The sequence below is a fragment of the Apteryx rowi genome, unplaced genomic scaffold (assembly GCF_003343035.1).
Source record: "Apteryx rowi isolate R43461 unplaced genomic scaffold, aptRow1 scaffold_181, whole genome shotgun sequence".
Classification (NCBI taxonomy): domain Eukaryota; kingdom Metazoa; phylum Chordata; class Aves; order Apterygiformes; family Apterygidae; genus Apteryx; species Apteryx rowi.
The window spans coordinates 218,302-244,859 of NW_020448097.1; the positions used below are offsets into that span (position 1 = coordinate 218,302).

Here is a 26,558-nt window from a genome sequence, read left to right on the forward strand (position 1 = left end):
AGTGGGCTATGTCTGAGGTAAAAACAGTGTTTTCCTGTTCTCACACAGAAAGAATATGAAGTAATAAATATCTGCTCTGAAGGACTGACTAGGAGTCCTTGCTTGTTTTCCTTGTGTTTTTTGCAGGACCACCCAGTGTGTGAGAAGAGAGAGAGGCATCATGGCGGCACCTGTTAATGCCCCAAAGGGTTACAAATCTTTGCTCAAAGAAGAAATAAAAGAAGAACAGATGGACAGAGAGCTTGCTGTTAGAAGCGGCAGTGGGAATAGCTGTGTGAATCGAGACCAAGAAAATCAAGGAACTTGAAGGCCAAGGGAAAGAAGACATGGGAAATCTTATCAAAGAAGATGTTAAGAAAAGAAGGATACAGCAGCAGACTATTTATTTGAGCTGTTACTGAGAGACAGGACAAAGGGGTAGGGAATTCTGACAAGACATGTCTGAAGACCTACATGCTATGCTTTCTCAAAGAAGCATCCGTCCAGGAGTCCAGAGCCAATGTCCCATCTCTTGCTGTACCGTCCCACCGCTCGATTCTACAGCTTATGGGACAGCCTGCACTTGGGGGAAGCCAGTCCATGAACAAGAGCAACACCCAGCATTAGCTGCACTCGATACAGTCTCCTGAGAAAATCACAGCTGACCAGAGAAAGGGCATCTGGTAAGAGGTGATGGAGCCCTTTACAAGGACTCTTTCTGTTGTATCATTTGTAGGATTGCACTTTAATACTTAGCATTTTGTGTAAAATTTTGCCTTTTCCAAATGCAACAGAAATTGCTTATACATTTTGTTTTGGATTGCCTTGCACCTCTTTACCAGAACAAAATACTTCAAAAAGAAATATTTCATCTGATCTTGATGAATACTGTGCAGGATACCACATACCTAATAACACATGTAGAGAATACTATCTGGTCTTTACAGACATCCTGCACAGCTCAGTGTGCACCTGGACTATCTTCTGCCTTGCAGTAGGGTAATTTCATAAAACATTACTGTAGCTAGCATATACATTCTTCAGAATAAGTGCAGCACAGACATCTTACTTAAACAAGTAGCTACAAATAAGTAGAGAAGAAAGTTGTTACTATCTGACATTTTAGTTTAGGAGGCAGGTAAAAATTCTACCTGCCCTATGGTGAAACATACTTAGAGCTTTCTCAAACTGTAGATGGTAAATTCATAATAGTTGTATTGCACCCAATTTAACAAACTCACAGTAATTCTGTGCTATGCTTCATACTGTCCAGTTCAGATGAAATGATCACTGAGGTAAAAATGTGATTTGTATATACAAACCTACACATACACCCCACACATTATATAAAACAGTTCCCTCCAAAAGATTTATATTCTGAGTAAAAAATAATAACAGCTAGCAGACAATGAATAAATAATAACTCATATGAGTTAATGGACTAATGCCATTGAAAGGCAACAAAATTAAATGATACATAATTAAATTGTAGAACACACCATTTATCCTCACAAGTCACCGATCTCAGTGGCACAGGCTGCTCTGGACAGGAGTTTAGGCTAATGGAGCCATGAGTTCATAGGGAATGCCTTATCTGTCCAACACACCACCTGGCTCATGATTTCAGACACTATTAGCAGCTGCTGCCTTCAGTCTCCAGTGTAGAGGCTTCCTAACACCTTCCTCATGCTCTCAGATCACTTTATAATAAGAAAGCCTTGAACTGATTTTGTGAAACAGGAGCAGGCACTGAACACTGGCAGAAGTACCACTGGGAATGAGTTTGATTCAAATAGAAAAGTTTTCTTCAAACTTAGGTTCTGGTTGTTCAGAAAACCGCTCTCTAGAGATGCTGGAGGATGCATGTTTGCAAGATGAACTCATTACCCTAGTGGCTGATGAAAGCTGCCCGAGGGTAATGAGGCGCAATGCCTGATGTGAAGTAGATGTGCACACAAATCTGGCATTTACCTGCTATTCATGTGTGTGATTTTGAAATGAAGTGAAAAACTGCACAAATATCAAATAAGCTTGATCGCCACCACCACCCCGTAAYAGCGGTCATTTCAAATATACCCTGTTCCCTTTATAGTACCCGCTATTCCTATCCACTCATGTTATCCCCTACATACTCTTTCTTGATGCTGCTTCCCTCCTTTAGGGCAAGTATGCATACCCAAATACCTGGATCAATGTGCTTCACATTTTGATATAGTCATCCTTCAGCATCAGACAAGCAACACAGAAATAAAAGGACCTTCTTCCCTACTATGGAATCCTCAACAAACACCACACTATTTTACTGTGCTATGGTATGAATATCCTGCTTTTTTACTTTCCAAGTTGACAAGGCACGAGGGAATGAATCAAAAATAAATTTATTCTGGAACATTTTTACTGACACAGTCAAAGCTAAAGCTGTCTATGACTTGCCCACTTCTGCCAGTATGCTCCTGAAAAGCAGAATAGGATTGAAAGACAGAAACCTCAGAGAGAGCTAGCAATTACAGAATTCCCCTAAACCAGGGTCAAATCCCTCACCCATCAAATCAGAGTAAAGTGGTTTCAGTAATCCTGAATGAGATACCTAGAGCTAAAGGATACAGGTTTCCCATAAATGCCAAGATGAAACCTCTTAGTTTGAACTCATTGATGTTTATACATTGACTGAGACTAGACAAGAACCAAACTGCAGTTCCCACATGTGAGTGTTGACCCAACATTCACAAAGTTTGTGGCATGGATAGCCTTTATTTTGGTTTGACTAGCCAGAATAGAGGAAATTACACATACAACAGTGATGTGAGCCTCATTATTTTCAACAGTTTTGTTCTGATTTCAGGTATGTTTGGATCCAAGTTTTCACTGATGGCCAAAGCTGGGAAAAGAGAATTTGCTACATATTTGGCATATATTTATTTGATAGCCCTACAAGCTAGTTCTCTTGTTTGAAAGTGTAGAGGATATTAAAAACACATGCTGATTATTACAGTGGATAGCACAATCAAACACATTATGGGGTATGGAGTACTCCTAAAGGATCAGAAAACAGAATGCCAGGAATACTATCCATATACTAGTGAGCAGAATACATCTACTGATTTGGTAAATGTGACTGAGTCATTACTATTGTTTTATAAGTTCACAGGTATCACTGCCAAATCAAAGCAGCTACCCATTATTTGCCAAAGAACCACACATTATTTTTCTTCATTATTCAGCCTGCTTTAGTTCTATCCTATATAAGTTTAAAACTGTGGAAAAGAATATGGCCTGTATGGAAAATTGCTGTGGGATTGCAAAAGCTGTAGAGCTTGCCAAAGAAAATGAACTCTGAAAACTGTTTTCCTTGTTTATGTGCTCTCTCCAGGCCTTCTTGTTTATGTAAGGGCTCAATATATGATCAAGTTACCATGCGTCAGCCAGGCTGCAGTCATTGTCTGTGTGTGCACTTTTGGCCTGTAGCAAATACAAGGAAATTTAACTTAGTTTAAACCCCTTTCACCGTAGGCAAACCTAACACAAATCACCTTACATTCACTGCAGGGTGGGAGCATGCACCTAACTCTCATGCAGCTAAGTCACAGGAGCCTGACCATGTTTCTGAGACCCAAGATTACCAAAGGCACCCCTTCCCCAGGAGAGCTCCTGGAGAGCTTGCCTTTTCTCTATAGCTATATTGCACAGACACACCATAATACTAATGAAAGACTTACCTGCCATGCCTCGACCTTCTTAATATCTGCACATGATCCATTAGTAAAGAGTCCTTTCCCAGGGGTACAGGTATATATATCCTGCAAAGCATGGGCAATAGAATATACTGCCAAGTACACATTATAGGATATCCGTAAGTGCGTGTAGTCCATGTATGGTGTCTCCACACTGGTGATATTCTCATCCCCTGTGCATGGAGGACGGAAGGCAGTTGTACCATTTCCAGCTCCCAGGCTTTCTTCATGGCCCTTGTGGAAGGAAGCTGAGGCTGGGGAATTTTTGGACCCATCGGGGAGATAGCAGTTAAATGTCTCCTCCCAAAACTCCTTGGCAAAGCCATTGTTGGTAGACTTCTTGGGATGCACCTTCTGCAGAAACTCACGAAAGCCTGGGATCTGTCCTGCCTTCAGTGCAAACCCAATGGTGCTGCCGATGACACGGAAGAATTCTGGCATGGCTATCAGGGATGAACTGGCCCAAGCCTCGCTTGCTAGCCAGATCTTGCCAGTGATGTTTCGCCTGACTATCTCTTTGATGAGGGGTTCCAAGTCTGGGCCACTGGAGAAGACAACAATCACTCTCGCAGTGGAGTTCTGGATGACCTCCACCACCTGCTGGATCTCCTCTTCATCTGAGTATTGGGAGATGAGCTCACTGAAATCAATGCAGATGTCTCTCTCCTCCGCCTCCTCACGAAACTTTTCAATCCCTGGCCGGCCGTAGTCATCATCAGCTGCAATCGTTCCTACCCAGTTCCAGCGAAAGTATTCAATGATGTCTGCCATTGCAGTGGCCTGATGCTCGTCATTGGGGATTGTGCGGAGGAAGGACTTGAACTGGTTCTTATTGCTCAAAAGACGACTGGATGAGGCATAGCTGACCTGTGAGAGCACAGGGAAAAAGCAACACAGACCATGAAGTGGACTGACTGGGAATAAATTGTCTGCATCTATCTAGCATCGCTGTCAACCTGTGTAACCTCAGATATGGTGAAGGGAGAGCTGGGCACCACACTCTGTCAGCAACATACTCTTAGCCTTTGATTGCACATGATCCACTCTGAGAGTCTGTATGTTCTTGTAGCTGTAAATATCTTACAGAGGCGCACATACTCGAGCAGCTGTTCAGACCTGAGAGGCTGGAGCAAGCACGTGTACATCTGTTCAGTCAAGGATCTGAGGAAGAGACACAGACACTAGCTTGGAGGAATGGCAAAGAGGTGTGCCACAGGTTGCCTGTGCACACACGTCTCCGTGCTTCCTGTCAAATCCAGAAACAAGGACATATCTTCCAGATAAATTAAGATCGTGCACATAATTCAGGAAAAATGCAAACTTCTCTCCTGAACTGGACATGAGACAGCAGCCTTGTATTGTCCTCCCAGGCCTACTGTGGAGAGCATTATCTCTCCTTGCCTGTCATCTCCCTCCTCGTCCTTAAACAGGCTCCATCAGGAACCATATGCAATACCCCTGCAGGCCGCAGTAAGAGAAATGTGATCTACATCAGAGGCCTTGATCGTGGGGAGTGTTAAGGTAATAATGGTCAATATCACCTTAGCACTATTTCCTGATTCCTGACCAGAATCAGCAAAGAAGTCAGCAGGCACTCCACACGCCATGAACCACTGTCTTGCAGTTAAAATGGGATTTAGCTACCAAGAAATATTTTATTTTTCCTAATCAGAACAAGTGCCATATGTTCTCAGGATATAGTTTGGATTTTCCAGAAGTAGGAAGAAAACAGTAAAATCCAAAACGGAATAGTTGAGTTCTGAAGAAGTTTTAAAACTCAGGTATCTTTGCATTTTGAGATTGGTATCTGAAGTCCTTAGGACTCCCTCTCACTTTGAAAAGATCTCTAAACAGTTCATTTTGCACAGAGTGGAAATCTACACAAAACCTTCTCTCCTCCTTAATCTTTGCCATTTAATGCTTAAGACTTGAGCTCTTCTGCTAGAAGGATGAAAAAAAGGAGCTCTCCTAATGCAGTTCCAAGCATCACAGGAGCAAGTCCCTCCTTTCACAGAGCTACACCCTTCCCTGGACAGGCTCCTGGGCCTGTGCTGCTCTCATCTCCTACCACCTACACTACTGCACATCCTATAAGGGACCTGACATCTGAATTTCCTTTTTGTGTATCTTAGGTGTACAAGAGCCAGGCCTGGATGCACCAAGGGAGTGTCACTTTAGTGCAGGTTACAGTGGCTTCCCCATTTCGATCTTAGCAGTGCCCATTCCTTTTGGAGCTTCAGAAGCTGTCCTAGCATACTTTTTAAAGGTGCAAAAGCCTATTTTTAATGATTTCCCTCCTTCTTAACTACTTGGAATTTTATAGGATACACTGAGATAACATATTGAGAAATAAAAATAGAACAGAAGTCATAACATTTTCAGTTTCTATGTCAACGGAATGAGTAATGAGCCTTACATTAATTATAAAATATATCTCCAACTTATACTGAAATGTAGGGTCTATTAAGCATGGATTTTTGCTAATGGCCTTGCTATAAATGGCAGAGATAATGCATATTCTAATGCTGCCCGACAACTCCCATTTTAAAAGCCTGCTCTCAGCTGTCAAACTTTAACCATCTGGCTAAAAATTTGTTCCACGTTGAGAACTGAACCTCCCGACACCTATCTGTTTCTGTAACCGCTAGATAAGAATACTTCCTTGTAACATAAACACCATTCCCTCCTCAAAGGAAAATTCTGAGAGCTGCAACAATCTATTCTTCTCAGTTCAACTCACCAACCTTTCTGAGCAGCCCCTGTTCACCTGGCAGTGTGATGTGCAAATTAACAGTATGCCTTAAAATGCCATCACAGTGCTTATTACATTCCCACCTTCCAATGCTACTATGGGCAATGCTTAGATAGCATATATTGGTCATAGCTCAAACCATTCTTCGCTTGCACTGAGACTGAATGTCCACCTCTTCAGATTTCTTATATGAGCAAGGGAGTCAGACTGCATTAAATAGGTGAGAAATATTATTGCCTATCAGGCAAGAATCATTCCCTCTTCATTTGTGGTACAGATGGGAACTGGAGCTCTGATTGAAATAAAGACATATACTCTCAGGATAGACTGAGAGTACAGTGTGACAGAATATTGTCACAAGGCCTCTTATAAGCTTTGGCAACTGTGTTGATTTTAGAAGAGGAATTGGAAATATTAGACTATACAAGACAATGTGTAAGTGGATAAGGCCAAGCATTGCTTTTCAAAAGTTCTCTTCAATAAGGAAATCTCAAGACAAGAGCAATAACATTAAGCTATAAAGTGCCAGCCTCATACTCAGGTTAGGGTCTCGGCAGAGCAACAAGTCTATCAAATAAAAGGATGGGACTGTGGATGTCTGCACCAGCCCCAGTGGAGTCAGCAGGCAGCAAGAAGGATGCTGAGACACAGCAGCTGGCACAAATGCCCTGCCACACAAATGACACAAGGACAAGGAGGGGCATATCCAAATTCTCTCATAAATGTTGTTTTGGAGGCCCTAGGGCAAAAGAAAGGCAGGTCAGCTGTGAAGCACCTGATCAGCAGAAGCAATAACTTCATAGATCACCTACTTGAATAAAGCAAGATACTGAGGGATGTAAGAGTTGTTGGCAACAATTGAGCTCTGCCGTTCTGAGCTCTGTGGGAGGGAGACATGACTAGACAGTGACCACAGTGAAGGCACATCAGGACTAACCTGTCATGGCTGACAATGGCCAATGACTTATCTAACTTACCAGCATTCCTAAACAAAACTGCTTTAGAGACTACCTTCCCCCTAGACTACGTTATTGTTGGCTGAATGTTGTTACTTGTCTGCCTGGTAACCTTTGTGTTTGGGGATCACAAATTTCTAGCAAGACAGATATTTATACCATAAGAACCACCCCTACCCCCACACCCACACATACACACACAATTTTTATTGTTTCTCTCCTTGAGAGTCTATTTTAAGTGGCAAAGACTGAACAAGCTGTAGAGGCTGAACTCCCCTGGAGCCCTTCTGGTGTGCAGGCAGGACACATTGGCAGAGCATGGGATAGAGAACTTGGCACAGCCACTGCATTTGCCAAATGCAAATCTGGAGAATGTGAGACTTAAGTCTTGTATTTCTCACCAGCAAGTATTCGGTTTGATTTGACTCACTAAGTCTAGAGGGAAATAAACTGCATTTTGTCACATAAACTGTCATCCTGCTTTAAAAAATAGTGCTCCACATCGCTGTGTTGCCTCTGAGTCCATTAGTACAGTTAGGACCTCTGCATTTCTAAACGTCCTTTGGTTTGAAACAGAGAAGGATCGTGTAAGGCAGCAGCCCAGCTCCCTATCACAGTTCTGAAAACATACTTAAAGATCCCCTCCAAACAGCAATATCCCCCCCTGTACTGAATGCCTGGCTAGTGCTGCAGAGCAGAGAGGCAAGCCGCTTTGTAAGCTAAACAAGACAAGCGAATGCATACCTGAGGTATGTAGAAGAGTCCCAGCAGATTGGCCACAGCAGTAGAGATCCCGGAGCCGGTTGCACCCACGACTGCAATAGTGGAAGGGATATGTTCGGAGCAGTTGCAGAATTCGTCCAGGTTCAAGGAGTCTATCTTGTTCTGGGCTACAAAACTCAGGGTCGCCTCTAGGGCTTTAGAGACTGTATTGCAAGTGTCAAATATCCTGTATCCCAAGGTCATGTTGGGAAGGAGAGTTGGGCTACTGTTTATTTCTTCTATGGCAAAGATCATAGCCTGTAGCCAGCGGAAGCCTCGGAAATTATACCTGGGAGTGAGAAAAAAATAATAGAGAGTGAGAAGGCATCAAACAGAGGAGAGGGGACCAGGACCAAGACAAAGAGAGAATGAAAGATTCCAGATACAAAAGGCAAAGGCAACTTATATTGCTTAGCTTAGTCTTGTATCCTAGTGAATTCAGAAAGGTTTCCTTTTTCTTCAGCGGTTACAGAAGAGACATGCATATGCTGCAAGGTTTTGTTCTAGTTTTCAACTCTTCAGGTTTGGGAGCTCAGATCAGTGGTTGTGGGGATGAGATGAATTTTTCTAAGTCCCCTAAAGTCTGGGAAAGTTGAGAGAGATCACACCTGGAGCGGTGGTTTTGGCCTGTCTCTTCTAGTCAGGACATTAAACCTGGATCTTGTGATTCCTGAGCAAGGGCTTTAACACAAAACTATCCCTACCAGATTTTCTTCTGTGCTCCTCTGACACATTTCTGAATGCAGATGGCAGTGTCTGCTAAGCCCTGTGCTCAGTAGGAAGCTGTCAGGGACTTAGGTTCAAGGATACTCGGTGTGTAAATTGCTAGAGGCGTTAGGCAGGCAGTGTGAGCTGAGACACTCAGCACTGGCTGCCTCTGGATACGCAGGTGCCTGCTAGCCCCATTCAGGAAAATTCAGGCATCTGTAACACTGGGCGTCACATCACACATCTCGCACTGGAAAAGAGGGCACAGTCAACCTGGTTTTACCCCAGAACAGATAAATACTGTAAATTTAAATCCTAGCATAACTTGTTAACTTGTTAATTTGGTACTTCAGTGTTTTCATCAGAGAATAACTTTTCTCTTTATTATAGTGCTGTCATCCATTTGTTTTAGACACGAGCTCAGAAGCTGTGGCTGGAGCTAACCCAGGGTTAGGGAGCAGTGTCAGGAATGGGCTGCAGGACCTGGGAGTCTGTGTTTAGAGCATCACATGCTCTAAATGAACTGTTGATCAAAGTTGTTGAGGTGATCAAAGAAGTTGATGTGGGGGTGAGTGACTATTAATCCAAGGGAGAAAGAAGCTTTTTTTATGGAAAGCAGCAGAAAGTAGCTTTGCCATGTGCCATTCCTAAGTTTTACACTGTGTTTTCTCCTGTAAAGCTGCAAAAGCAATCAGCTGTGTGCCTGTGAAGCTGCCATGTTTTGGGATAATTCAGCTGGGATAGCAGAATCTTTCATGAACTGATACCTGCCCTTCCTTACGATGCATTACCTGTCAGGGGAGCAGTGAGTTTGCAGAGTTTTGAGTTGAGCCATGGCTGAAAACGGGAAGGTGCCAAAGCTGTTATGCTTGAGATTCATTTGAAAAACTGATGGGACCCTGAACTGTGGAATAGCCTCGGGAAACAGCTAATCCAAGAATGGATTCGTTATAAAATGGTAAATTTCAGGTTTCAGATGAGTGCCATTTTGAAATGTTTTGAGATATACTTCAGTTACCAAGGTGAAGGTTTCTTAAGTAAGCTATATCCAATCATGAACTTTCAATCTCTGAGATATATGACCCAAACATTTTTTAATTACTGGATAAAATGAACTGCTTCCAAAATTGATATTAGCTACATCTGACTTATTCAACATTGAATGAACTTAACCACATTACTTCCATTCTAGGAATTTTATCTGGTTTATCAGGGATCAGAAGTTCTAAAGGTATCACACCTAAGATTTACCTTTAAGTGTTAAAAGTGTCATTTATTCAACTTCACTTCACCTCTTCCAGAGATCTTTGGCCAACTTTCAAAAGAGGTTCTGCTCTGAGGTTGCGCCTCAAAGAACAGACAACATGGTTTCATACAAAGCTCTTCAGCAGCTTTAAGTCATAAGTTTGAGGCCAATAAAAATCCTTATTTATAATTTATGACCAAATGGACAGCTAGTTTTTTTTAAGGTCACTCTCTAGAACATGGACATCTTCTAGAACATGAGATTGTGCATTACATTTAGAAGTAACTTGGTCATTAATTTTTTTTTTTGCTCTAGTTCCAAACCATTGAGGAGTGAGATGCAATGGAAGAGCTCTGAAATAAAAATGCAAGTCTCAGAGGGAATGAGGCAGTGAACGTTCTGTAAAGAAAAAAAATGTACTGGGCCAACCAAGCTGCCTCACGTGGTCAGTAATGCACTCCAGGAATATCAGAAGGGCAACAAGGAAGGGTTTTATGATACTTCTTTTTAAAAAGCTAAATGTATTCACAGATATTTTCAATTAAAATGAAAACAGAATTTGAAGCAAGGAACTATGTTCAGGCTCCCAGTGTAAAGGAAAAAAACATTAACAGATTTTATATATTTCAAGGGGAGATTGCTGAAAAGCTGGGAAGTTCAAACGTACCATGTGAAAAACCTCATACATTTCAGTCTGTGTAAACAAAAAATAAGCCAGCTCACATTAAATTACACATGTGGAGTATGACACAGAAGTTAGATTGTGTTTTATGGCTGTTTGACAGCAAATTAATTTAGATTTTAAAAATGCAGCATGATTTCAGGTGGTATCTTCAGAATCAGTGAAACTGGACTATTTTCCCCTTGCCTTCAAAGAACGTGTTTGCCATTTAATTCAGCAGATGCAGGGTAAGGCCCATGATACATAACTGCTTTTATTTTCCTTTATGACATATGTTATTGATGAACTTTTATTTACAGCATTTGGCCTACCTACTGAAGTTTGGATTGGTTTTATTTTGGAAGGGAAAGGAGGGCAGGAGGTGTTGTCTGGGAGCTAGACTCCAAAATGTCTTTGAAATGCTTTTGATAATTTACCTCCAGCCAAACTAGTATGGACAGGGGATGTGCAGTTCTCCTCAGTTGCACCTCTGCTGGTATCAGCACCAGCAGTTCACCAGAAGATGATCAGATGGGTTAGACACAAACACACCTGGCTCTGTCTTCTCTAATACTGTGACCCCTGACAGAACTTCAAACAAGGTCTCATTTTGATAACACTGATATAGCATTATATCTGATACCAATACCAGTGCTAACACTGATATAGTCAGAGAAGAGAGCTCTGCTAAACTGGTTTAACTGAAGCAAGATTAACAATTCCTTCAAACCCTGTAAGTGGGACTTGTGTGGTTACAACTCCAGCAAAGGGCTACAGATAGATTTCTCTTGGCTTGGTGCTTGAAACTGGCAGCATGCTGCACAGATCCAGGTGACCTTGTGCTGCTGCTGTAACTGATGTGACTGGTCACTGTAATGTTCTATCAGCCATGCAGAAATTTCACCGGGAATTTCCATGAAGAAACAGCAACATCCAAAGGATTTAGTAACAAAAGAAAACTTTTCATTAGACTTCCAGTGTCCAGTGTCTTTAAATAGTCACTGAAAATAGGTGAAGAAAAGGAGCTTCCAAAACTTATTTTCTGACAGATTATTTTTACAGCTCCATTGGCATGGTCTTGTATTTTAACATTTCTAAGATGTGGTGCTATGAAAAGTGGCTTGTAAGCTCTAAATGAGAGTTTAATGTAAATAATTCAGTGCCCAAAGGTGTAGGTAGGAATTTCAATTCACGCTCATTCTTCAACTGTTTCCCCTCTCTCATGTCCATTCTCCCACCTGTCCCTCAGGCCTGGAGCATGCAATCCATTTCACTTGAGCTTCTTTCTAGTCCCAGGCAGGAGCAAAAACAGGCAAAGAGAAATCAGAAATTACTCTTCCACAAATTCTCATCTGAATTGTTCCATCCCCAGGGGATGGATTATCTTTGCAGCCCAGTTTGTCAGCTAGTAAACTCACAAGATCTCACTGATTCAAAGAGGGTTTTTTCCATTTGGTCTAAATGTGTCCTTCCAGGGATGTTCAGGAAGGCTAAAATGTCTCAATTAATGGGGCAAAGTAAGGGTAAATAAATTAAGGAACATAAAGTCACTTATATGGTTTGAGCTCCCCGGAGCTCCACGACCTGTGAAAGCCCGCACTAGCAATGAGGCTGCCCTTCTGGTGCCTGAACACAGCCACACACAGGCTGTGTGGCCCATGAGGTTATGAAATCTGAAATGTGTGTGTGTTTGGGAACGTGTTTCACCCCAGCCCCTTTTCCTTTCCCTGTGAGGCCAACACCTCCAGCTTCCCTCCCCACATCACCACCACACAGCTGGAACTTTGGCCAGACTGGCACTTACAGCACAGGCTGGGTTAGGAAACAGCTGCTCCTGACCCTGCTCAGGCTGTTCTCTAAGTTTCCCCATCTGTAAGATGCAGCCAAAGCCATCAGCTGTATGAGGGACTGTCAGAAAGACTCAAGGGCTGCAGAGCCTACTTACTCTGCAAGAAACCCTGAAGAGAAACCTGAAATCCTGAAATATTGTTTGTTTGTTTATTTGGTTTGCTTTGAACAGCTCATACTATCTGGATCCAGCAGGGATATGGGGATCTGTTCGTCTCTATAAAGGAGCAACTCACAGCTTCATGTTGCATATTGACCTTCATTTATCAAAACTTGCAAGCCACCAAACTAAAACTAATAGAATATGATGGAAAAGAAGGACAAAGTAATGTAAAAGTTCTAAACACAGCTTTCACTTACCCTCCTGTAGCTGATACGTACTTTAACTCAAAAATGGTGACAAAGGCTGCATGCATCTCAGATCACACCAGTACTCCTTTCTCCAGTGGCTGTATTTACATACTAATTTCTCTGTCCTCTCTAAATTTCCAGTACATTAATAATGTATAATTGCTACTAGCACTTACTAGCACTGCTATTACTAAGACATGCAAAGGTGAGAACTTTAGTCAATTGTAGGATTCCCCCAGTCAGAAGGGTACAGTGAGTTGCTTACCATTCTCAAAAGTTAGGGCTATAGGTAAGGGGAGCTGTGTAGACCACCCCCCCCCCCAAAAAAAAAAAAAGACTCAGAAAGAGGAAAAGGAAATAATTTGGTTTTAGAAGGGAAGTTCTAAACAGCACAATACTCATTTGGTTCTCTAGCTGGATTAGCAAATATATCCACAAGACAGAGTGTTTAGGAGTAGAATTAAAATTCCTTCACCTCTCAGATAGACACACTGACTCAGTGAGCTAAAATGTCCTGGAGCTATGCTCTGTGAAACTGTGCATTATGATGTGAGAATGATGTTTTACCACATAATTTGAAAGCTCTGTGCCACAATGTGGAACCTTGACTGGACTGCTAATCAGAATTCAGGGAATATGCGTAAACAATTGTGACACAGTGACACCATATTGGCAACACTGTATCTCAACACACTAGGTATATATTCTCATTGCAAACATTACTCATTAGAGGAAGCCATGGGTACTGCCCATCTGTGCTATAATACTAACAATACTACTAAGAATACTACTACTACTACTAGTAATGATATAATGAATCTACCTGAAATTGAAAAAGGACAGAGAAATTAAGTTATGAATAAGCTTCTGTGGGTGCTGGCAGAGAACAGGGGTCATGGATAGTGTGTGCTGTGCTCAGTCTCTGTCTCCATTGTATACATCAGATATGTGACAGCAAATGTTATTGGGAAAATTGCTGTCACAGCACCTGAGGAATACAAAGACAGAAGATGTGTTTATATCAAACACAGGATACTTGGTTGCTTAAGTAATAAACTATGTAAATATTTCTAAAATACAGGAAACAAAATTCCTGTCACTTTCCATATTCCTATCTTACATTTGAGGTGGCAAAATCAGGAGCAAATTTTCACTTTGGACTCTACAATTCAGTGCTTAAAGTGTGAAGACACATTTCCAGTAGAACCAGCACAAAAAGAACTGTGAAGAAATTGTTACTGTTCTTTTTTCCTTTCACTGCTGAGTATACAGTTTTCCAAATAAGCCTGTGTGAGGTACGCACAGTAGATTTAGGTCAGTATACATGCTGAACTGGGGAGAAAGATGCAGTACCACAAGAATATAAAGAGTGTGCAAACTGAAAGAGCGGAGGGACAACTGTCCTACCCATTTTGAGAAGCCCTGTTTAAAAGTATAGGGATGAAACTGAAAACAGCTAAATGTCTAGAAAATGTTCAAACAGCACAGACTGAGTTGAACAGAAAGGGAAGCCACATTTCTTATATTGTTTGACATTGAGGTGCAGAAGAGACAGGGGCAACCCATCCCTAGAGCTTCAGTGGGACCCATAGGTCTTTGCTTGGGCTCAAAGCCAGGAGCCTGTCATACTGTCTGATGACGTGTTACTATTGCTGCCTAATGGTGGAGAGGACGAGGAAAGAGAGAGGGTGCCCACATACTCCTAAACAGACCTGGATCTAATTTTTCTGTGTGATATGAGACACCTCTTTAATACAGAGTTTAAAAACTGTACACAGCTGTCTAAAAAGGGGGCAGATATACAACTGATTAGCCACAGCTTTAGAAAGATATAGCAGCACTGGAGAAGGCTCAAAGAAAGGCAACAAGGTATAGAACAGATTTTGCCCCAGGAACAAGCAAGCACATTAGGACTCATCAAGCAGGAGAAAGGAATAACTGAGGGGGATACAGCAGAGACTGGTCACATCTCAAGCAGCAAGGGCAATGTGAACAGTGAAGGCTTGTTTGCTTTCTTAGGAGCAAGGAGGGCTCCAAGTGAAGTTAGTCACAGAGGGTTCAAAGCAAACAAGGTGCGTGTGACTAAGCTGGGGAACTGTGTTCTGCTGAAAGTTGTGGATGCTAAAAGCTTACAAGAGTTCAACAACGGATCGGATTAATTCATAGAAGAGAAATCCATTGCAGGATAATTAAATACTAAAGATGTCACCCCTCATTTAGCAATCCCTGAGCTGCAAATTGGTATACACTAGCAGCTTTTGTGAAAGTATTGCCACATGCTTTCCCTGCAGTACTGTTAGCCAGGCATTTGCTTTTGACCTCTGTTGGAGACAGGATATTAAGCTAGAGGACCTTTGGTTTGACCAGGTACAGCCATTCTTATGTTCCTTTAGTGGATTTCTCATCTTACAAAAGTTTTTGACACTACAAGATTGGGAAGACTCTACTTTGGAAAGAAACTGAAACCTATCAATTTTTTGCAGAAAATATGATTAGACCCATTCCAGGCTAGCCAACTGCCCAGAAATGAGGAAACTCAATTATGATATGAAAGACACTAGCTAAAGTCTTAGCTCATGACTTGGTGAACATATTGGGCTCTTAGAGTCAGCATGCACAACCCTGCTCCAGCCTACTGCAAAATCAGAGAATTCAAAACTAAAAGGGACCACCATTTTTGTCTAATGAGACCTCTGTGTAAGTCAGGCAACAGGACTTATCTGAATTAAGTCCTGCTTGAAATAGAGAATCCCTGTCAGGAGAAATATCTGCTCTCAATTTAAAATGTTCCAATAACAAGGAATTCACCGCAGCCCATAAACTGTCCCATAGATTAATTGTCTTCATTATTAAAATCTGATGACCAGATTCAAGAAGTCTTTCTAACCCAACCTCTTCTGAATTGAACCTTTCCTGGAAATTGGCATTTTCTGGTGAAGACACGTGCAAAGAAACTGCTTCCAGCTACCTCTGGTCAAATCATCCCCTTGTTTCTGTTATAATTACGACTAACTCTGGAGCTAAATTTCTGCATTTCATTAAATATTCTCTCTATATTTGCACTGTGCTATCAACTCATGATTTATCCAGTTCTTTGAAGGAGTCAGGCAAAGTGGCCTAAGTGCCTCTTTAGTCAACTCCTTTCTGTCTGCCACTCCTTGGTGCAAGGGTAAGGGGAATACAGATCCTATTCCAGCAAACTTAAGGTGGAAGATGCCTTTTGGCAGATCAAATGCCACCCACAAGGAGCTCCCAATGGGTCCATAAGACAGTCTGTCTGGCTGCTCAGGATTTTCCCAACATTGGCAGTGCTACCTCATTATAACAAAGCTTTTGGGCAATCACACACTAGCAGTACTCCTGGGGGAACAGACTGCTTCATTCTTCTGTGATCCATTCTCATAATGTGTTCCTGTCAAAACTGTTACTGAGACCGACCCAGCACTGAGAGAAATGAATGCTACTTTCAGTTTACAGATATCGGCCTTGTCCTGCCTACCTCATGGAGCAAATGAAGAAGACAACGAGAGCTGAAAATATCCATTGCTTTTCAACCTTCCACTTTTAAAATACTGCTTCCAGGAGAGAGAAAATACTTAAACAAGCTGAAATTCTGACAGAACTTCTTACTCCACAAAGTAGACATTGCACATACATTTCATTCATGACATTCATGTGCATGCACAGAAGAAACCAGAAGAACATCTGTTTAATTACACTTCTTTCTGGGTGCTTCCTATGAGAGCATCTGGGTATGATCTCATAACTTAGATGGACATGTCCTGTTCAATATCTCAGTGGGAAACCACACCTGGAATCTGTAAGTGCAGCAGGAATAATGTCAGCAATTCTTCATCGCCATCTTCAACAAAACTGAACTAGATCCCCACTCTAGGACCAGAGGTCAAAATAACTAGACATTATTCTTTCCTATACAATTACAGAAGAGGTCTCGTGACAGTGAAATGCTTTCCCATGCATGGTGATGACAAAATTCCACACCAATTGCATATATTTTGTCTGTGTGACATTTCATTTGTAATCAACTTCTGTCACACTTCCCATTTCTAAATTGTTATGTGTATTATGTGCAGGATTGTAAGGTTAAAAATCCCTCATGTTTCATCATAGAAATGGCCACACTTCAGTAATAAGAGAAGGTATTTTCATGTGTATTACTCCCTCTCCCTTCAGGCCTAAGTGCCAAAGATGTAGACAAAATCTATATGCACTGTTTACACAGAAGAGGACTTTGGATGAGGAAAGTCTGAGTAGGGAGTTCAAGCCTTCGTAAAGGTCCTAAAGGGACAGCTGTGTGTTTAGCAGGATTTTTCAAAAGCAGTGAGCTGCCCAACTCTCACCTCTTCACTTGTTTCGGCAACTAAACAGTTTGCAAGTGCTTAGAAGATGAGAGGCAGAATTGAAAAAGAACCTAATATCTGATTTCCAAGCTATTTTTCTATGCATTGACTGTAGTAAAATGGATGTAAAGGCACTACTGGTTATTTTCCTTCCTTCTTCTAGGAAAGATTATTTTAGGATACTATTCAAATATCCACTGTGGAGGACAAGATAGATCAGTGTATTTGTGTTTTGGCAGCTTTGGGGAATATATGGATTGCCCTCTTTCACTGTCCACATATTACTTACCATAGTCTTTAACACATACACTTTCTGTCTTTACACACCTGTTTTTTTCTATTATTTACACCATGCTTTCCCATTACCTTGCAGAACTCAGTTCTCTACAAGCATCAGATCACAGACCATTATTTACTAATATAGCCTGTCACCACTAGTTGAGAAAGGTTGAGACTCCTCCTCCAAGACTTTTTATTTTCTTTTTTTATGGCTTACCTTATACACTCCACTGATTCTGGTCTTGATTTTAGATCCTGGTCTTTAGCAGCCACTCCAAAATGAATGGGGAACAATCCTCCAAGAATAATGTCTCCCTTTTTCTGTGCCCGCTGGTTTGGTCCATAGGCAGCAGTGTTCCAGGCAAATACCAAAAGAATCAAGCAGCAGCTATATAAAGTCATTGTTCCTCTTTTCACCAGGAGGTTATAGGATGCAAAAAGATGATGTAAGAAAGCAAGTGGATCTAGTAAAGTCAAGTAAGCTTTTTCTTTCCCTAATACAACACAGGGAAGATTTGTGACACATGTCTGCAGGGAGCTAAGCAACAGGGTGAGAGCCACAGTGCTGGTATTTCTCTCTCTATCTTCTCCATTGCAAACCAACAATTCAGTTGTCCTTGGTTCTTCATAACCAAAGCACTACGGAGAGCCCATCTCTGAGAACTGCAAAAGAAAGATATGAAAAGTGATCCCAGCTACACATCAGAGCCCACAGTAGTTCTGCTTTGTCAAATCAACCTCTCCATATGCACCCGAGGCTGCCCCCACTCAAAGACCTGCCCAGGGCACATCCTAACTTTGAAAGAACAAGTCAGGCACCAGTGTGATTTCAGCCACACCTTCCCACTGATGAATACACGGGACTATCCTCAGCCTTTTTCAAACAAGTGTCATGGATTCTTTCAGATGCCTAATTCTGTCACACACGAGAAGTGGCTTATAAATCTGCCTATGGCATGACTTTGGTCACAGGAGACCCTGTAAAACTTATAATCAGGCCTCAGTGAGCAGAACACACTGTGGGAGAGACTGGGATAGGCAAGTGGGAAATGAGGAAGCATGAGGAAGCTACAGCAAGAAACAAGTCTTTCTCTTATGCAAAGAACTATGATAAACTTTTGGTGTGGGTCCCTCCCCTCCCTTCCATTGACTGCTTTTTACTTTTTGGGTTGAACTTATCCTTGCTAAAAATGAAACAAGGCCACAAGAAAGACTTTGTTCATATCCTAAATGAAGATGACTTCCAGGGAATCATCTGAAATCAAGATATTTCTCCATAACAAATCTTGAAGGTTTAAAAGGTTCAGTCATTCCAGGCTTAACTATTCTATGGCTTTGAAGCCTGCATCCTGTTGGGATGAGAAATATTGTAGCTTCTCTGTGCTCAGTGTGTTTCCCCTGAAGCACATCTACAGGCCTGCCAAATTAAGAGCTAACTTAATTATGGCATATGAAAATGGCTATGGGGGGACAAAAAAATGATAATAAATGGCTGTTCAGTCCAGTGGGAATAGGAATAAAAGCTATTAGTAAAAAGCTGAAGTTAGTCAAATTCAAATTAGAAGCTAGGCATACAATGCTAATACTTAGGACAAGTAACTTATGGAGTAAGTCATCAAGAGTTTTCAAGTGCTGAGAATCTTTTTTATGAGGATTACTTGTTATGCACTAAAAATACCTCAACAGATTTAACTTCTACCTAGGCCAATGAGGAGCTACTGTAGGGAGACACTACAACTTCTGCCACACAGCTCAGACATGATGATCACAGGGGTTCTTCTAGCCCACAGGCTTAATAGTTATGCATGCTGTATGTCCCCCAGGCATTCGGAAATATCTCACACATTCTTGCTCAAATGAAAGTCCAGAAGCAGCAGTCAGTAGGAGAAGAAAACCAAAGCTCAGATCATTCTTGTGCCTCAGCAGTCAACACATTCAGAACAGCTGAGTATACGCTGTACTCCTCTGTGATGGGTTCATTCTAAACTATTTTTTGGTCCTGGCTTGGAAAAAGTTCATTTTTATTGGCAAGGGCATCTTCGTGCTAGGGATCTTTGGCTAGAGATCAAAACATTTCTAGGTGAACAGTTTTCTACCAGGAAATGTGGAATCATACTGAATGTCTTGTAGGAAGATATGGACTTTCATATGAAAAAAATGTATATTTCATATTCACAGGGTCAAAGTGACTCAGTCCAAAGTCAGAAACTCCCATTTTGGACAAACTTGACTGCTATATCTCTACTGTTGAGTGGGGATTTCAACACCTTCCTCAAGATTTGACAACATGAAATGTCCAACTGCTGCTGACACTGTTAGTCAGAAAACACTTTGGGACATTCCTCTGGAAAGCAACTGGGTTTACATCAAACTGTTGTAGTCAGCGTATAATGTATTCTATCGCTTGTGAGCACATTGTTTTAACATCTGACTGTACCTTTTACTGACAAGCCTTTTGACACCAAAACAATCAGAACTTTCATCAGAACCAGGACTAGTGGGTGATAGAGCATTGCCAAAAGTCAAAGTGTGGAAAACTCCTCAAGCTTTCTTCTCCCTCTCCAAGGCAGATGGACTGTGGCTTTTGCTTCTTCAGTGCCCAACAGAAAAAGGAAATACATTGCCTCTTTCCAGCTAGGGAATGTCATCTTCATCCCACCACTTGCAGATTCAAAAAAGGTATGAAAAAGCATACCAAGCATTTTCTAGGCTGATGTTCTTTCTCTCCACCTAGCTGAGGCTAAGTCTGCCAAGTCCTATGGGATGAATTGCTGAAGGTCAAACAATCATTGCAGTCAGCTGCAGATCCTTTTCATTCTGTCCTGGTTGAGAAAGCCCTCCTGCTATCAGATGCCCCATGAAAATATTTGCAGTCATCTACAAAACGGATGTCTGGTCTTGTGGCAGGAAGCAAGGCATGTTGTCTGCCTGCTGCTGCAGAGGGCTATACGCTGGGGCCTGCTGCCTTGACAAACTGCTAGGCTTCCTGCACACACAGTCAGGTAGCTGATGAATGTGCCACAAGCCCAGTGCTTCAGGAGCACATTGAGTTTATTGCAGATGAGGAGGTCCAGTACATCATGAATGCTCTCTGTCTCTGCTCACAACCCACTCCCTGACTGAGTTCGGAGTACAGTGGCCAGAGCAATCCCTGCTGCCTGCTCTGCCTGTCCTGTTTCCCAAGCGCTGCTCAGATCAGGCAGAAAGGAGGGGTGCAGTCAAGCAAACTGTTCTAGTATTGCCAGCCTGCTCCTTGCTGTCATCTTTCCAAGGGCACCCTCCCAACCCTGGATGAGCTGACAGCATGGGTACTGATAGCTGATAGCCCAGACAAAATGGGTGGGCAGGAATGGCTTGCTCCCCTGCTGAATCACTTCACCTGGCTTGCAGCCTGCTATTCAACCATTGCCGAGGGGGAGTAGGGGCTACACGAATTGCTCTGCGGAATGCAAATGGTCTGTGGAAGACCATGGCTGTCAAGTGAGCTCTGTCGCATGATGTGGACATCTCTGGTCCAGCTGGTCCCAGTGTATGTGACACATCCTAGGGGAGCAGAATGCTCTATGCTCTTCATCCTGCTGATAGTACTTACCTCCCTGCCTGTTTCATTGATCTGATACATCTGGGTAGGTATATCTCCCACCTAACCTCCATTTCTGTTTGGCACAGGCATGAAAGGCTATTTGGGGAGTTGCTGTTCTTAGAAGCTCTTGCAAGTTGAACAAAATATTTTTATACTGATTTTGGTTAGCTTCTGTGCATGTTCCAGAACTAGCAGCCACAAGAAAATTAATTACAACAGATCAGAATTGGGTGCCCTTCTAGGCAGTTCAGTAGAGACCCATGTTGTGTATGAAACTGCAGCCAAAAAGTAAGTAAAATGCTCTGCTGGGTAACAAATTGTTATTAAAAAACAGAAAGCAATAAAACACTATTATTAAACTCAGTTTAAACTTGCTTAAAAAGTGTGCTGGCTTAGATACCTCTGCCCCACTGTAGGATACAGGACACATCAAAGCAGCTCAGAAAGTCAGTGAAAAATTTGTGTGTCCGGGAGAAAATTCAGGGTTAGAAAAGCTGTCATTGTTTAGATTAATATGAATTAAAGAGATGATCTGAAATGATGAACAGTACATGGCAGCAACAGGCAAGAGTTCAGTGCTGACACTTGTGGATAAAGGGAGAGAAGAGCAACCTGGAGATCCAAGAGCACAGAGGCCCCTTTCTGTAGGGAGCACTCTGCCAGCATCTGTTAGAGAGGAAGGGGGACTGGAGGAGTGGGGCATTGGTGGCATGTCAGCTGTGCTACTATGGAGCATTCTTGTTAAAGTGTTGCTAGGACTGAAGTTGGCATGAAAAAAAATATTACGAATCACATGGTAAGCAATGGACAAAACATTCTGTCCCCAGACCATGGGCAGGCTGAGGAGTTGCCCCAGACAGCAATGCAGCCTTCCAGGGGAAGAGGCAGGAATCCTAGGCAAAGGGCAACAGGGGAAAGAGTGGCTGAATTTTTGTTTCTTCTGTAGTGGAAAGAAAAGAAAGAAGCTGATACAGTACAATGAGATGAGGGCCAGCACAGGTGAGGCCTTGCAGACCCTGTACTTAGAGGCAAGATGTTTGAAGCAGGGAGCAGTAATTTCTGGAGAAGAACTGCAAGGAGATGGGATGGTCTGATAAACACTACTTAGCCTAGGGCACCCACTCGCTTTATCCCTTCCACCTGGCAAAGAGACCTGGGGAGCTGCGTGCTCCTTCAGGGCCAGAGAAGGAGGTGCCCAAGAAAGGGCTTTTCTGAGCCCGGACAAGAAATGGTGTGTAGGACACCGACTTCACCAGCTGCTGTGGGAAGAGGGTGAGCTCAAGACTACAGTCTGCTGATATATTACTCAGGTTTTCCCAGTTTTCTGCTTTCGGTTTAATAAGGCTTTCATTTACCTTTGTGGTTCTTTGCTTACAAAAAGGGAAACAGTTTTCATCATGAACAGACAGACAATATAATTTAGTTTGCTAGGATGCTATGGAGGGCTCTGAGCTGAAGTTACTGAATATTTGGGAACCACTCTTTGCCACCATAGAGTATGCGGCTGAAGTGTTACATGTAGAAAAAGTAAATCTGTGTTCTTATTTCTCCTTTCTCATAGTAGACAAAGTTGAAAGGCAACAGATCTTAACTGGTAAAGGAGGGTTCATTTTAAAAACAGTATTTATGGAAATCACTGCTACCAGATGTCATTCAAAAGCACTAAAAGGGATTAGACAACAAAAGCAAAATTATTCATTCATGGTATAGGGTAATACTTGGTATGCCTCTGAATAATTTGGAACTAGTTGTTTTCAGGGAGGAGACACAGAATTGAACTAATATCACAGATACTGTCTATGAACAGGATGGGCTGTGCATATATAATCTGCATCTCTGAGGAAGAATGTGAGGGATAGATCCACAAAGATACACTGGCACAAAAAGATGCAGATGCCCGGCAAGATATTCAGAAAAAGCAAAACTAGAAGCATGTCCAGCTTCTTGTAAATCTCACTGTGTCAAAATTTTCAGCTCTGCATACTTAAATACCTTCTACAGCTGGAACAACAAGTATCTCCAACTCATTTAATTAAGACACAATTCTTCCAGGTATTTTCAAGTGTTCTCCATACCTGAGACTGAAAATACCTGAACATACCAACTTCCTGATGAACAGCCATTTGCTTGCTGCCAGTACCAAGAGCTAACATCCTCTAATACCATCTTTTGTTGTAGCAAATCTTCCTTCGGTCCTCTTTTCTTTAATTGGATTAAGATTATGGCCTCTTCCTTATTAAAGGAAAGCTTTATGCAGCCAAAGATTGAATTATCTGCTAATGCATGCCTGAAGACATCAAAACTTAGCAAAATACAGGTGGAAATTGTACTGCTAATAGAATAAATTACTGTGCTCCTGCAGTTTTCAGCTAATAAATTAAAAAGATTAAATTAACAAGCAAATGAATTAACAAGGAAGCTTGTTATCTGTTACTGTTTTCTTTCTTTGCAAATATTTTTACGTTTAAAACACTATTTAGTATTAGCTTGTCAATATTTTGATTATAAGCTCTTCAAATGCAGAAACCCTTTTCTCTGTTCATTTATTCAGCAAATATAATTCCATGAGATTTCTTCTGTCGCAGAAATCTCAGAAAATCAGTATTTCAATTTCTGCACACTGCCCTATTTTTTAATTTCCCTCCCACTTGTTTAGTATTCTTTAATTAAGCTTTTTTTTTTTTTTTCTGTTTTGTAACTGCCAGATCTTTAGACTTTGAACTGTCTTGGAAGTAGAAGCAAAGTATCAGCCATCTCACCTAAACTCCAGTGGAGGAACTTAAAATTCCTCCAGGAAAAGGGGGAGAAAAGGGCCATTACTGTCATGACAAACACAGTATCTGAAGGAGGAGAGAAAGTACTCTAGAGCAGGCACAGGCATTAAAAGGATTGCAGCAATCCTTGCAATAATTGCAAATTTGCTAGTTGAATGAATGTTTCAGTTGTCAGGAACCATGCAGAAAAGTCAGAAATGTTCAATAAAACGTTTTTTCTAGCTGAATGTCACATTCATGACATACATTACTTACAAAGTACTTCTTACTCAAATAGTAACTAACCACAGTTTCAAACAGCAGCTCCTCAAGTTCATATAGTAACTGGGTTGGAAAGGATCTTGAGGGGTTATGCAATCTGCCCCTCAGACCAAGAGGGGCTCAACAATACCTGTACCATTCCCGACATACGTTGTTTAAAGCCTTCCAGTGAAGGAGACCTGCCAAATTCCCAGGGCAATCTATTCCAGTGTTTCTCTGCTCTTAAAGATGCAGATGTTCCCTCATATCTAACTTGAATGTTCTTTGTTGCAACTTAAGCCTATTTCTTCTCATCCTATCTATCATAGATTAATTTCTTCCTCTTCATAACAGCCTTATTTGGAATTTGAATTCTGTTATCACTGCCCCCCTTTTCCTCTTTTTTTAGACCAAGTAATCTTAATTCATTTAATCTTTTTTCACAAACAATGCTTTCTTGAATTCAGATTATTCTTGTTTCTTTCCTCTGGACTCTCTCCAATGTATCTCTGTATTTAGTGTAGAACAGTGCCCAAAAATGAACAGAGTGTTCTTGTTGAGCCCTTACCAGCGCTGAGCAGAGTGGTAGGATTACTTCATATGTCTTGCAGGCTACAGCCCTGTTTATACATCTCAGCATGGCACTTGTCTTTTTTGGAACAGCGTGACATTGTTGACTTGTGTTCAGCTGATGATCTACCATAAGTTAAAGTTGAACATGTTTATATCCACAAGGCCATGAAACTTCACAAGAAATTCTCATCTTTCAAAAGCTTTTTCACTCCCATTCAGATCAAAACCAGAACTTGCTAAACTTCTTGTGATCAACTTGGATACCATAAGACTGTCAACAAGAACCCACACGCTCAAGCTCAGCTTTCAGGATCTTTTTACAGAAGGGAGCCTGGGAAGATTCCTGGCCTTGGCCATGTCTCGTGGCAACAGTGCTATTCCAGTCCCACAGATCCTGAAGGACCCCAGTCTCCCACACAGCTGGCTCAGAAGAGCTGTCCTGCCCTGAGATGCCTGGATGATCCACAGCCAGCACAGCCTGCAGGTGAGGCTGCCCCAGAGCTGTGGTGTCAGGCAGTCTGGAGGAGACAAGCTGGCCGCCTGCCCACCAGGGTCCTGCTGGACATGAAGCAAGAGCCTGTGAAAACTCCAGCTGTGTTTCAGCAAAGCACTGTGCCCACCAGGAGGTTGCCACAGAGCTTTTTGCTTTTTATAAATCACTGTTTTCTGATGAAATGCTGTTTTGTCAGAAAATCCTCAAGCACTTACGGTTCAGCCTTTGCTTGTTGAAATCTTCAAGTTTCTGTATCTTTCTAAAAGGTCCAGTGTAGCTCAGCCAAGAGTCACATATCTGATACAATAATTACTGCCTGGAGAGCTATGTGATGTGTTATGCAGGTGTCAGACTAGATATTCATTAAGGTTTTTGTAATGCTAAGTCTGGGACTCATTAAGCATTACTCAATGGATATCTATAAGTCGTTAAAATGACAGAAAAAACTTAGTGGATATCCTGTTATACCTTGAAATTCCCTATTAATGCAAGGCATACAATTAAATTACAGTAGGGTTGAAGCCATAAGCAGCACACCTGCCCCTGACAGACAAGTAAGAGGTTCAGGTAGAAGAGAAATCACAGAGAAGGTGTATGTGGCGAAGTCTGTGCCTGATCTCATTGTCCAAGACAACTTAAAGAGGACATTTCTGTGTAGAAACGGACAATGGACATAGGACACCAGCCTTCACAGACAATTTTAGACACTGAGGTGCTAAACAGATTATAATTCTGAGGTTCCATGACAGTGTGAGAAAAAGTGAATTGTTCATGTACGTCACTAAAGCCTTCTTGCACCTGTTTGGTCAAAATGAGAGATGAGCACATCAAAGATGCAATCAAAACCAGACTGCTAGTGTGCTCAAAGAGAAGAGCTATGTTTGGACTTAGACTGTGGAAGTAAACTTTTATGTCTTCAAAGAAGACACGAGTTAGCTAAAAATGATTATAAAGCACTTGTTTTCAATGCAGAAAGAAACTAGTCTTACCCCCAAAAGAACAAGAAGATTTTTATCTGAAAAAATAGCATGATTTGCAAATGGAATATCAGCCTTAGAAAAGTTTGGGGAGTTCAGAGACAAGAGGAGTGCAGAGCAAAATTCAGATCTAGAATAATGATTTGATTTTATAAACACTACCACCACATTTGGTTTCAAATTAAATCCAAAACATGGTTGCTAGAGCTTCTCCTGAGAATGAGACTTCAGAAAATCATCAGGACTACCAGCATGGAATCTCCATGGCAATATTTCCATGCTCT

At 41.7% G+C, this 26,558-nt stretch overlaps 1 protein-coding gene across 2 annotated transcripts in view; it reads right to left on the reverse strand.

Annotated features, from left to right (window-relative positions):
- CASR (calcium sensing receptor) overlaps positions 1-18,045 on the reverse strand; it is a 41,190-nt gene extending 23,145 nt beyond the window's left edge. The window contains exons 1-3 of one of the 2 annotated variants that reach the window (XM_026061495.1): positions 17,852-18,045; positions 8,163-8,469; positions 3,696-4,577 (exon numbers count right to left, since the gene is read on the reverse strand). In XM_026061495.1, the coding sequence (XP_025917280.1) occupies positions 3,696-4,577; positions 8,163-8,469; positions 17,852-18,036 (1,374 nt within the window). In that variant the 5' untranslated portion in view covers positions 18,037-18,045. The remainder of the gene's footprint in view (positions 1-3,695; positions 4,578-8,162; positions 8,470-17,851) is intronic. The other variant, XM_026061494.1, reaches the window with a different exon arrangement.
- Positions 18,046-26,558: the final 8,513 nt, after the last annotated feature.